The 14,215-nt window shown below is 40.9% G+C and overlaps 1 protein-coding gene across 1 annotated transcript; it reads left to right on the top strand.

The window, feature by feature from the left end:
• Nucleotides 1-3,554: 3,554 nt before the first annotated feature.
• Nucleotides 3,555-11,876, top strand: atcaya (ATCAY kinesin light chain interacting caytaxin a; the record flags this gene model as incomplete). Its single annotated transcript, XM_080505730.1, has 11 exons — nt 3,555-3,631; nt 7,484-7,542; nt 7,637-7,885; nt 8,905-9,075; nt 9,281-9,383; nt 9,474-9,605; nt 10,001-10,087; nt 11,168-11,266; nt 11,468-11,503; nt 11,634-11,702; nt 11,843-11,876. The coding sequence occupies 11 exons, from the start codon at nt 3,555-3,557 to the stop codon at nt 11,874-11,876; spliced, it is 1,116 nt and encodes a 371-aa protein (XP_080361856.1).
• Nucleotides 11,877-14,215: the final 2,339 nt, after the last annotated feature.

Here is a 14,215-nt window from a genome sequence, read left to right as displayed (position 1 = left end):
AAACTGCGCTGGTGGTTCTTCTCTCAAAGTACGACACCGGAGGTCTGCAACCGGTGGCTCTTTGGCCCTTCTGGGGTGGCTCCCTGAGCCTTTCACTAAGTTATACCTTAATAAACATTTTTATCTTGTTTTCATTCTATTAATGCACAGCAAGTCATTTTCAAAAGGACTTTTAACTCTTGGCATAAAATAAGCTTTTATAACTGTTGGTACACTAACCCTACATATAGAAAAGGATTCAGGATACGAAATGGATGCAAATCAGAAATAATGTGGGTACTGTGCTGACGCCCATGGTGTTTACGATGTATCTGTTTATTGTGATGCGTCTCAATGGAGGCTGTTAAATGTACAGTTTTAACAAGACATGGATATATATGCACTTGATATATTAAGCCAGTGCTTCTCAAATGGTGGGGCGAGCCCCCCTGGGGGGACGTGGTGGGGTGTCAGGGGGGGCGTGGGGCAGGTGCAACTTTCAGTATTAGTGTCTTTATTCATGCTTGAACGATAAAAAAAAAAAGGGCCTCCAGCTCATTTTATTAATTTATTTTGATAATCAGGCGATTGTAGAGTACAGTGTACAGTGGTTTATACAGATAAATAAATAAATATTATCAGGTTCTCAATGGTAGTACAATTTTGGGGGGGGGCCTGAAAATTTTTTTGTCCTCTAGGGGGGGCCTGACAGAAAATAATTGAGAACCACTGTATAAAGCTAAGGTTAGAATCATTATTGTCAAACAAAACACTAAAAAAAATATAACAATACAATGCAATACAAACAACAGATTTGTCATATAACATATTTCTTTTTGAAGAGATACATGATTTTAGAACATATCAGAGTTAAACAGGTGCCTCAGTCCATGACAGTAGTCCTGTTTTTTTGTTTTTAATTGGCCATTAATCCATTTTGTGGGGTGGCAGGACAGGTACATTCACAGGCCAAACAGAGAACAGTCCCACACTCGTGTAGTCACCGTTTAAACCTTCACGTATCCCGTCTTTTCACGCTGCAATACTCAGACATGCCTCTAGGGGCATTTTGAGTATCTCTGGCTCCACAAGCGATGCTGAACGCAGGCGGAAGCGGCACGAGGTGCTCCTCTCGCCGTGTTTGGGTGGTCTTCTGCGGTACCCTCTGAATGGCTGGATGTGTCTGTGAGTCACTCCTGCACCGACGACTGAGCCTCAATCAAATTTCAACCAAAGCACCAGCTAGTGAGTCATTTTCCCCCAAGATATTTCAATTGGTGGTGCAGGTGCAGGCGCTGTGTCAGTGCATTATAAACTGACAAGAAATGTCACTCTTAAAAAAGCTGTTGCCTAAAAATGACTTTATTATAAATGCTTCTCAGGAGTGAAACAGTTTGAGGAAAACGATGCTTAAAAATACATCTCGGGTGTTATTCTTATTGGATCAATGCATTAAAAAAAATTGAATTGGCGGCTACGGAGGAAAATTGAGGAGCTACTATGATTGGTTGAGTTGAAATGAAGGAAAGGGTTGAATAATTAATGATGAGGAGAGTTGTGGTGTAGTAATAATGAAAGAGGCTGGGGCAACGAGACAGACAGGGAGGGGAGAGGCTATGGATGGAGAGTGATGCTGTTGCCAGGGAACAGCAGCCACATAGAGGACCATTGAAAACAACAGCAGGATTATCTGATGGAGTAAAGGGACAGGTTGGTGCTCAACCCCCCCCCCCCCCCCCCCCCCCCCCCCCAAGTTGCTGTATGGGGATAAATGGGCTCCTTCCAGGGAGGGATTTGGACACAGAGAAATGCTCCACAAAGCTTTTGAATTTATATTATAGTGAGGAGAAAAAGATACTCCAGAGGTATTGGGATCTGCATGAGGAGAGAACCAGGGAGACAGAAAGAGAGAGAGAGATCATGATGCCAGAGCAGATGCATTCCTGTTAAAAGGATTTTGTGTCTCAGCCGTGTGGATGTTGGAGCTCTGAGAGGCAGGCTGTCAGCTCTCTCTTCACGGCCAGTCTTTCCTCAACAAAGGTGGCCAGAGGCGGAGGATTGAGGGGGAGGGTGGGGAAAGAACAGAGGTGCCCCCTGTCTTCAGACACCTGCTGCTGGCGAGCAGTTGACATCGAGGACACTGTACGACTGTGTCTGTGCGTGTGTGTGCGTGTGTGCATGTGAATTAATGCGACAGAAAGAGGAGGAATCAGCGCCTCACTCACGCAATTTGGTTGATGTGGAGGATCACAACATTTTCCCTGGAAATCGTTGCATCTGTGACTGGGGAAGAGGAGGAGAAAGGCGCTTGTGCACCAGAGCAGAGAGCGGCTGTGAGGAGAAAGCACATCGCTCATGTGAGTATCACCACTGGCATAATGTCCTTACGTTTATAATCAGCAGGCTGCACAGGTGCATTAGGCTGTTCATTGCCATTATGTTTCAGCTGGATGTTCCATTGAGGTGACCTAGAAAGGCTGTGGGGCCATTTCCTCCGTGATGTGGAGCCATTTCTGGCTGATGGATTTTGTAAAAAAAAAAAAAAAAGATAATTCATTTCAAGCTACGAGTGGATTAACACAACGAATGAATTAGGTTTCAGTGGCACATGTAATTGGTTGCATATTCCAGGCACCTCAGTAACTTATACTATTTTATATTACCACTTGATCTGTTTGACCTATAGCAATTTATTTATAACCTATAAAAGAACACGCCTTGTAATTATATCCAAAGAACCTATGTTGCATTATTTCCCACTGTCATCAGTGTTTTACACAGCTGTCATAACCATCATGGACTGACTGTGCTACCAGTTTAGTCCACTATTTGGTGGTTGTGCAGTCTTTCCCTCACAGTCTGAGCTTCTAACCACAAATCAGATCCGTAAACACAGAAAATCCTGCTCAGGCATCCTTGATATCATACATGACTGGAAAGAGTTCAGCCTAAATATACACCCCCAGGTGGACACAATGTTAAAAGTGAGGTATGGATGACGTGTTGATGCGGTGAGTCCGCCAGTAGACATTGAGTTGTTTGAAGCACTCATCAGCACATCATATCTCAACAACCACTCAAGTCCAAATGAAAGAAAGTCGTCTGAAGTTCTTTCCTGAATGCCGTTGTTAATGCTCCACTGTGAAAGGAGATCAAAAGGTAGCAGTGCAGCAGGATTAATGAGCAGAGAAGCAGGGATTAGCCCTGAAAGTTGTCCTCTACTTTGGCCTCCAGAATTCCATGCAGGAGGAAATTTTGTGATATTTGACTTTAGGGGGGGTCTGAGCTCAGATATGGGCCCTGTACGAGTCAGTCACATGCCTCTCACATGTGCTTCTGTGGGTTGGAGGACAAGGACCACGTGACCCTCTGTGGTTTCCACCCCTAAACTGTAATGAAAGAGAGTCAATTATTTGGATAAAATCACCAGTGCTGACTGAACACGAGCTCCTGCAGTGCAGCCACTAAGCTGACTGTCGAGTTAGTATAATTGCAATTTGTGACACCTTCCTTCTGTTCATGCTTGATAACGACTTGTCCTCACACCTGCAGGCCCCTGCTCTCTTCTCTGAGGGATGGGCACCACAGAGGCGACACTACGAATGGAGAACATGGAAGTGAAAGACGAGTGGCAGGATGAGGACTTCCCCAGGTGAGATCCCTTGAGCTATTGCTTCATCGCAACATGTATTAACCACTTAATGCCAGGAGGCTCGCTTGTGTGACCTGCATATTGGTGTCAATTGCAACTTTGTTTAGAATGGCCTTCCAGAGTAGAAGCAGCCTTCTGTTGTAATTAATTCATTCTGAATTGTAAAGCAGGGACCACCCCCGTTGATTTCCCTTTCTGTTGCCAGTACCTGTTTGTCGCTCTTTTGTTTTTTTTGTACCTGTTTTGGTCTTACAATTACTCAAATCACTTCACACCAGTCACCCATTTTCCATTTGACCACTTTTACACACACCCTTCTTAGTGGAGCCGAGTTGTAACACAACACGATTGTTTGCAACTTGTGTGAATCTTTCCTCTTAGAGCTTGATGCAAAATGATTTAATCTTTTCTCACATCAGGCATCCTTTGCATCACACCACTGAGCATTTAATCACTGATCACTGAAATACGACCACAGCATGAAAGCATTTGTGTTATATTCAGCTCTGAAAGAACAATACCATGCATGGTGCCTCAGGTCTATAAGCAGGGTGTTGATTTGGTCAAAATAAAAACAAAATTAGAACATAGTCGGGGAATGGGAGAAGGGCTGTCCCATCATGCCATCTTTCCTCTGTAAATTTCAACAGGAATTCCCTTCACATAAGGAATAAAGAATCCACACATGTATTGCACATATTTAAGAACTGATTAGTGTAATATAGGTGCAATAAGCATAGGTGTACCAGATGTAGCAACTCCAAAAACTAATTACCCCCACCTGTGCCGATGTTTCAATCATCAATGGATTGTAAGAGTCATAAACAGCTTTTTCATCTGTTTATGTGAAATTTATGACAGCATCAACTGAAGATGACAGAAAAAGATAGTACATCAGGAAAGTATAAGTTCAGAGTTAATGGTGTGGTTTTTACTCTATTATTGAGAGTGACTGACTCGACTTTACTTAAAGTTTATATCTATTTAATGGGCATTGCTTGGTTTGCTGGTGAAAAAAATCACTGTGAGGTGGAATAAAGTCTGTCTCAGCTATTTGGCGCATCACACTTTAGCTTATTTGCAAACATTTAATGATTTGAAATTCATTAACGCTTCATTTAGTTAATAGATCCTTGCAACTGGTTCATATGAGCAGCAGCTAATATTCTCAAGGGATGACTTCCTCTGTGCCTTTTAGATATTAGTAGAGCAATCAATGTCATAGCTGTATATTCTCTCTATATATTATTGTTTCATTATAAAATCATTTGTACAGAAAGATTGCACATTAGTGGAGTGGTTGAGCACTTTCATGTCAAAGAGAGAATGTCCCTTTAAATCATCCTGTGTGCTGGATTTGCTGCCTGCGCAGTGAATACACTGTCTTCACCCAGAGTCGGCTGGGATTAGCTCAATCACCTTGTAGATACCGAAGTGGATGGCTGCATTTATCCGGAAAGGTTTATGGTTGTCAGTAAAGAACTGTGTGCGATAGCTCACCAATAATAGTTGCCAGCCAAAATACATTTCAAGTGCAAATATAGGATTTTGATAAAGAGGTTGTGAAGCAGAACTTAATGAGCAGATAAAATAGCATCTGGAAAGTGTGATGAAAATCAGCACTGTGCACTCTCCTCTTCCTCCTCCTCCTCCTCCTCCTCCCCCTCCTCCTCCTCCTCCATCATATGGGGAGGCAGGAAGCCAGGGAGCAGGTGCAGCCCTGCCAGTAAACGGTCTCAGGCAACGTCATGTGACGCAACAGCATTCACTGATCAACAACACCACTCCAGGAAAATGGTAGCAGGTTCTGGTTAAAGACAGAAAGGAGACGAAGTAGCAGCCAGCAGCAAATCCATCACCACAGTAGAATCAACATCGGTATTTTTATGAGCAGCTGAGTCAACTGGGAATTAGCAGGCAGGGCCATAACAGAGGTGTACGAGGTTAAAAATAAAGCTCATTCGCATCGGCTTTGACAAACACAGCCCCGTGCTCGCTCCAGAAGGTAAGCAGCATTGCCTCATTGTCATATTGATGTTTGTAGCTGAAGGACAAAGCGACCATAAACATGGATAAAAGACATGAGCTTGTTTTTGTGAAGAAGAGAAACACCCCTCGGTCATAGTGATATTTTATGCAGGATTATATTCCCGACAAAGGAAGCGGACTAGTAATCACTGCAGGGCTCCTCTGGGAATAGAGCCTGGTTCTCTGTGCTGAAGCCAGTGCTGGCGGCTGAGGAAGAACAGATGCTGTCTCACACTGTCCTCTCCGTAATGGGAGGAGGATGTTTTTGGCTGTCACGGGAATGCAGCTCCAACTCTCTGCTGATCAACACCACTCTGTAGTTTCCCGCATCCATAACTTTCTAATTAGAGGGCTATGTTTACTGCTCCTTGGTCAGACTGGATATTATTGCTGATGGCACAAAACCACATAGGTACATGTCAGCACATGTGACCTGATTTGCATAATTTGCTTGTTCACCTACGTATATGGACACACACATTTGCACATGCTCTAAAAGCGCACACATATGAAACATATGTTAACTTCCTTTCTGATGTGAAAGATGTTAGCAGTAACTAACAAGTAGCATAAAGGGAAACAAAGATGCACCACTTTGTTTGTATGCAGATGCGCACTTTTCTCTGCGTTTTATTCCTCCTCTGTGTCTCCTCCTCTCCTCCCTCCCTGATGTGACTCACATCCTGCCTGGCAGATTTGTAGTCTTCATCTCTCTCAAGGTAGAAGTTAATAGCCATGCCTTCCTTTTCCGCTTGTTCCTCTTTTTAGTTCTTAGTCAGAGTAGTGACAACAGCCCCACCTTGACGGTTCATTTAATTCCTTCCTAAAGCTACTTTTTATTGCAGAAGACTGGTACTCCATCTTAATTCATTTGCCTTCGATTACTACTTATTAGGGTCGTTTTTCATTTACAAGTGAAACTTAACTATTGCTTTGTTTTTTTACATTCATCAAACATGAACATATTTACCTGGAAACTAGTGTAACAAAAGTCCAAATACTTCATAGCAGCTCTGCCTTTTATGTAAGCTTTTTCTTTTTCTTTATTACATTTTTAAAACAGGCTTATTAATTTAGTCTTCAATTTATTTTCTCTTCATTTTAATTATCAGGCACATTTGCTGCTTTTGTTACATCAATATAGATTTCTGGCTAAACTGACCCGACAATGACACAGAGAAGACATTTTGTCTTTATTTTATGTAATTTCTGTAACAGGGTGAGCAAATACCCTTCAAAAGCAGGGCTGAGCAACTTAACTTTTATTGTGAGTGCCACTAAAGTTGCATCCTCTCTGTACGATGTCAAAATGTAACAAGGGACTTCTATTACAAAGGTCTCATAAACAATGGGAACAGGGGCGTAAAACTCATTATACTTCAGGGGCCACATGCAGCTCATTCCATCAGTAGGAGGTCACAAATATGTGGTAATACAATTAGAATGTTAATAAATACTAACCTGAAAACCTTTAATTTTGTTAACCATTTTGTCTTGCTATGAGACCTCCCAGTAAAAGGTATTGTGCCATGTCTCCCCCCAAAGTCATATGAGTGTCTCCTCACTCATATGTTTGGAAAATATGGTCACTGTTCAGGCTCCACTATCTTTTGATGCTGTTTCTTTTCTTTTTACTTTCTACTACTGTATGATTAAGCTACGGTGAAACCTAAAGCCTATTATCTTTTACTTGTACTTGGGTGAAGGAGATAAATGAGTAATTATATATTTTTTTAATTACTTTGTAGTGTGCCTTTACTTGAATGAAGTGGTAATGTGTCTTCAATGTTCCCCCAATACTAACATGCTTATGTTTCCTCCCAGACCACTACCTGAATACGGAGACATGGATCCATCCTGTGGTCTCACCGATGACAGAGCCTGTAAGCACTGAGTGATCCTTAACAGAAAAACCATCCCTGCCATGTGTCATGAATTGCAATTCCATATGAGACCTCCCGCCAATCTTTTCTGCAGCTCCTCCTAACTCTCTGACCGTGAGCCCTCCTGGAGGTGGTGGAGGTGTGACCACATCCCACCGGAAACGTCGCACGTTGATTGCCCCAGAAATGAACCTGTCCTTGGATCACAGTGAAGGGTCCTTGCTGTCAGATGACTTCCTGGACACTCCAGACGACCTGGACATCAATGTCGATGACATTGATACACCGGATGAAACCGATTCGCTGGAATTTATCACTAATGGCAACGAACTGGAGTGGGAAGGTAGGAGGTCAAAATAGGCCAAAAATATATTTCATTACTGATAATAATGTTTGACTCTCCAGTGCTTTAATGGTTAGGACTTTTGCATCACAGAGAAGAGTTTTCCCAGTTCGACTCTCTACTGTGGAGTCTGCCTGTCCAGAGTTTGAATGTTCTCCCCATGCACTTACATTTTTTCTCCAGTACTCTGGTTTCCCCCCACAGTCAGAAAACATGTTTGAGATTAATCTCCCTGTAACTCTAAGTTGTATAAAGCAGCACAGATAATGAATGGACATTTCATCATCTGTCCATTCATTATAATGAACGTTTACAGGATTTCTCCACAAAAATTAAAAAAACAAAAATCAGAAAGAAAAATTAAGCTGGCTAAAGACATCCTCCTGACCCCTATGTTTTTTTTTTACATTGCTGCCAAAGCCCTGAAGCTCTCCGGTGCCTCAAAGAAGGACATTCTCTACAGTTTGAGAAGCTTTGGTATAAGAGATACAGATTAGAAAGACTTGTTTGATTGACAATAAATTCTAAAATAATGACAAAAAAATCATCATCAAGCTTCAGTAAGAATTGATACCATCAGTTTATATGTTAGGCAATGAATGTTTTCTTCCAAAAAAATACTATTTTCAATTATTTTGGGCCCACTGTCCTAAACTATTATCACCTAGTCTACAGTAACAGTGCAGTAACCAATCACAGCAAAGAAGTCTTGCTCAAATTCACAGCCTGTAATGAGAGTTAAATGGCAAAATGAAGTCATTTCAAAAAGGTTGTTGGCTAAAACTAACATTTGGCTTTTATTGTGTATATCAATTTCCTCAGCCGCCTCCATCTTAGTGACATTAGATTCAGTGTACCATGCACCTTCACACTTCATCACAAATACAACATATCTGACACTCCACTGATTTCTCTATGTTCTAGTGGGTTGGATTTTATTGCACAATCACAACAAATGCAGCATGAAAAATCAGCTGTTCGCTGAACTGAAAGCTAAATGTGTCTGTGTGCATGTGTAGACGACACGCCGGTGGCCTCAGCCAAAGCTGGTCCTTGCGACGATTCGGGAGTGGGTGATGATGGAAATGCAAACAACGGACGGCTCTGGAGAACAGTGATCATCGGAGAGCAGGAGCATCGTATTGACATGCAGGTCATTAGACCGTACCTCCGAGTCATCACACACGGAGGTCAGTGTGGCGATACGGCCTTCATCTTCCAAAGTCTGACGTAATTTCCTTAAGGTATAAAACTCAAATGATGGGATGACTGACGTGCTTGTAAATAATTTAAATGACCTTGTTAAGACTGTGTATCAGTTATTTTTGTCACCAGGTTCTTACAAACATCAGATGTTTTGACTTGTTGATATTAACTGAAAATTTCTCTCATCAGGTTATTATGGAGAAGGTCTGAACGCCATCATTGTTTTCTCAGCCTGTTACCTGCCTGACAGCAGCTATCCAAACTACCACTACATCATGGAAAACCTCTTCCTGTACGTTTCTCGGTCGCAGTCCTTTTCCCAACGCACACTGACTACAGTAGTTGAGGTCAACTAAAACACACTGCCTACTTTGTCCTCCAGGTATGTGGTGAGCAGCCTGGAGATGCTTGTGGCTGAAGACTACCTGATCATCTACATGAATGGAGCCACACCTCGGGGTAGGATGCCTGGGATCAGCTGGCTGAAGAAATGCTACCAAATGATTGACAGAAGGTGAAGCAACAGACCACAGCCCCACAAAACTGTGATGATGTGTCTTTTTTATTTTATTTTTTTTAATCTGTGCAATGAAAATAACTTTTTTTCAGAAAAGAAGTATATTCAGTCTTGGCCTGCTCATAAGTGGCATTGGTTTCAATCAGTGTGCAGATACACGTGACTTTGGCCATATCAGATATGAGAGGGAGCTTAATCAAGCTGTCACATGCTGTCAGTCGGTTGACAAATGAAGTGGCTCACTGTCCCATTTATAGCTGGACTCGCTTCAAATCGATTTAACGTCATGTAATGCTCCACGTCTTTGTTTTCACATTGTATTAATGGTAAATGAGACCATAGCCTGACGTAGCAGCCCATACTGAGTGTTTTTTTATTTGTGCTTGTGATAGATTGAGGAAGAACCTGAAGTCCCTGGTCATCGCTCATCCCACGTGGTTCATACGCACAGTCCTGGCTATATCTCGGCCTTTTATCAGGTAATACAAACCTGCCAGCACATTTTGACTGTGGTTATCCATTCCGTTTTTGGTTTAATATTTTCATTTTCAGTGGTATCAATCCCACTTAATAGCTATTAAGGTGGCTGGTGTCGATTCCAGCAAGCAATGTGTCAAGGCAGCAATGATACAAATAAGGATGGACGATAAAACTAATAATTGCCTTATAAAAATATGTATTTCAACATGAATTTACTGTAACTGTAATCAAGACAGATCAGAATAGTGAAAAAAAATATTGCAAAACCATAAAGTTTCAGACTGTACATAAACACCAAAGCCTATTTGTCCTTTAATAAAGCTATAAACTATAATTATTTCAAGAAATTTCAGTGAATGTACCAAATAGTTTCCTTCACCACAGCTGTGGTCTGAACAGTGGCTGATGAAGTGTTTTCTCGTGTAGATAATAAAAAACTGTCCTCTGATGCACAGGCAGGGGCCTGAATATAGAACTGACTTATTTATCCATTTCATAAATTTAAAACCTCATCATGCACTGAGGATCAAATAGAGCAAAGTGAGAAATGAAAGAAAGCATATTTTAATAAACTCCTTACTGAAATGACTTCTCTGAATTGAACCCACCTTATTCAGAGTTAACCTGAACTACACTGGGAGCTGTGGTCAGAGTCAAGGGACTTGCTCAAGGACCATCAATAATGACATGAAGGTCAATGGAAACCGAACCTGCAAAAATCCAATTCCAAGTCTACTTCTCTAACCTCTGGGCTTCATCAACCTCTGGGACACTTCAAATAAATAGTTTCTAACGATCAGGAGAAGTGCTTTGTATTGCCTTTGGAGCCCAAAAGCCATCAACAATAGACAGATAATTCGGGGTTGTTGAGTTGGATGGATGGATAGATGGATGGATGGATGGAGGACATCCAGACTATTCATTATCACAAAGAACAGAGGAAACCATATAGTGTCGTAGTATAGGTAATCATGATTTCCCTGTTTGTCTTTTTCAAATGAATGTACAATTCACTGCACTAGAACCACAGATAAACCAGTTACCCTCTTGTCTTGCTCTTCTCTCGCTATCATCTGCAGTGTTAAGTTCATGAATAAGATCCAGTACGTCCACAGCCTGAAGGAGCTGGCAGAGATCGTCCCCATGGAGCACGTCCATGTACCCGAGTCGGTGGTGCAGTAAGTATCTGCAACCACTGGGAGGAGAACCTGAGACACAGGAGAGAATATCTACTGGCAAAGATGAAATTGAACTATTTTCATTTGCTCCCAAATATTACAATAGGATTTCTGTTCTACTGCTTGAAACATACTTTTATGACATCATAAATGGTTTGTGTTTGTAACAATGTGACATAACACTGTCTTTTGTGTTTCCAGATTTGATGAAGAGAGAATTAAAGCCCGAAAAGAAAGGTAACATAAAACTGATTGGTCTCAAAATGAACTGGTTTTAAAACCTTCATAGGAATTGATTCGCTGCACATGAGAGCCTCTGGTTTCCACTCTGTTTTTAATAAGTCTGCGTGCTTGTGTTTGTGTGCAGGATGGAGCAGGAGAAGAGACAGCAGGAGCAGCAGTCTGTCCCACAGGGTCCAAATAAAAAGTCAGAGAGGTGCTTTATGCTCACCAGATTTTCAGAAACCGGTCATATTGTTACCCTAATAATGCAGTTCTTTCTTTTTTCATCCATTGCCAAATCTTTTGCAACGGTTAACGTCTCTGCTCTGTGCATCTTTCCCCTCATGTCTGCAGACCCAAATCAATAGTTGTAGATAAAGGCTTTTGAGGAGGACAACGCTTCAAACATGAAGGTAGTAATAAAATCTCTATCTATCTATCTATCTATCTATCTATCTATCTATCATCTATCTATCTATCTATCTATCTATCTATCTATCTATCTATCTATCTATCTATCTATCTATCTATCTATCTATCTATCCATCCATCCATCCATCCATCCATCCATCCATCCATCCATCCATCCATCCATCCATCCATCCATCCATCCATCCATCCATCCATCCATCCATCCATCCATCCATCCATCCATCCATCCATCCATCCATCCATCCATCCATCCATCCATCCATCTATCTATCTATCTATCTATCTATCTATCTATCTATCTATCTATCTATCTATCTATCTATCTATCTATCTATCTATCTATCTATCTATCTATCTATCTATCTATCTATCTATCTATCTATCTATCTCAGATGTATCAATGTGTGGCTCAGTGTTGCAATTGTATAAGTCTATAAATGTTTCTATCTGTTTCATAATAAAGGCGCTTGCACGATAATCCAAAGAAAAAGTAGCTATTCATACCGTTTGATTTTCAAGCTCAGGTGATGTAATGTTAGAAAAGAGAGCGAGTGGATGGGAACTCAAAAGATTTCAATGTGATACGGTGTCACTTTACAGTTTTTTTTAATTGTGAACTACTAATAATAGTTAATTACACCAAATAAAACTCAAACATTCCATAGCCGAAGTGTAAGGGAGACTGAATCAACTGGTTGAAACCAGCTGGATGCTTTATACCTGCATAGCTACGGCTGTTGTCATACTGAAAGGGTAATAGGCTAAAAAAAATCCGACAATCTCATTAATCAGTTCGTTAAAGCAACTGAACTCAGGATAGAAATATCGATATTTACAAACGTTCTGTGTTTTATTTCAGGATAAAGCAGAAGAGTGGAACCTGAAATGTTGGACTTGCATATATCTGTGAGAAGATGATGCTCAGCGATATCATCCATGCTTCCTTGACTAAACAACATCTAGCTGACAAATGGTGTATTTTAGGATCAAAAAAGGTGATCTGTTCCCTACAATACTCCACATTTTGGGATCGCCGTCCTCCTTTCTCCCAGAGACATTAATATTGTGACTTGAAAATGTACACAGGAAGTTGCTGCTCTGTTTCAAGGACTGTCTTTGTTACCTTCTGCTGTGTTGCAGGACCTTACATGTAACGTATAAAGAAATGCTGGATTATCACAAGGTTCATAGTAGCTTTTGGAGGTATCACATGCTTCAATTCATAAAAGAAATAATATCAGTGACAATAGATTACTGCACGTCGCACTGGTTTAACTAGAAAAGTCTTATTTGCTGGCCCCCAAAATGATGCAATGTCTTGATCACAAAGATTTATTGTGGTAGGATCAGAAATAAAACTGGACCGTCAGTATGGCCTGGGTCAGTACGAGATAACCACAACAGGATGATCCTGCACAAACATATTCATGCTTATTTGTGTGGATTTGTTTGTGTAAAGTGTAGATATAGTTTCTAGTGTGTCACATGCCTTTATTTTTTATTTTTTAACTCATACCTGCTGTATCATAAGGCCTCCTCAAGTGCTTCCTCGTGTTTTCAGACATTTTAAGTGTCTAAATGTACTAACACTGGCTCATGGGGATGTTGTTTGTTTGTTTTGGTGTTTTTTTTTTAATATAAACTGTGAACTCAGCTTTGTGTCCCTCCCTCTGTAATATGTCTCAAGTCATAATGTGCCTCAATCACGCTCTAATTCCAGAGCACGACCACTGTTTGCATTTCCTGACGTGGATATATAAGAAAATTAACAAGGATCCTTGACGCTGCAAAATCTTTGTGCTTGATTTCAAGCATCCATGTATTTTCTGTATTGCCCTTTCAGCCTAAACGGTAGCGGGGTCTGGGCACTACCCCATATTGTAGCTCGCCTCAGATTCAGAAAACTGACATTTAGATAAGTGAGGTTGTTTCCCACTTGAGAATTACAGATATTTGTTCTTGGATTATTGAGTTTTATGAAACTCAGTAGGAAATTTTGTTTTTATAATTCCGTAAAATTTTGCAGAGATAAGCATGGTCATTTAGAGCCAAGCATTCAGCTCTTTGTCACATTTAAAAGAGATAAAAACATTTATCAGACATTCTGATACATGTCATCTTTGGGGGGGCGGCATTAATTTTTCTCTCGTGTCTTCCATTTGGTCTATATATTGTAGCAGGGAGAGCAAAGGAGTCGGATTGTTTTATTTTTGTAAAGAACCTCATAATTGTATCGTCTGTACCCATTTTTGCACTATTGGTTTTGGTTCTAACATGACCTTTGAATAGTTTCTG

This window comes from Blennius ocellaris (assembly GCF_963422515.1).
Source record: "Blennius ocellaris genome assembly, chromosome: 12".
NCBI lineage: Eukaryota > Metazoa > Chordata > Actinopteri > Blenniiformes > Blenniidae > Blennius > Blennius ocellaris.
The sequence above is the reverse complement of the archived record's forward strand: the minus strand, read 5'-3'. Positions and strand labels throughout refer to the sequence as shown.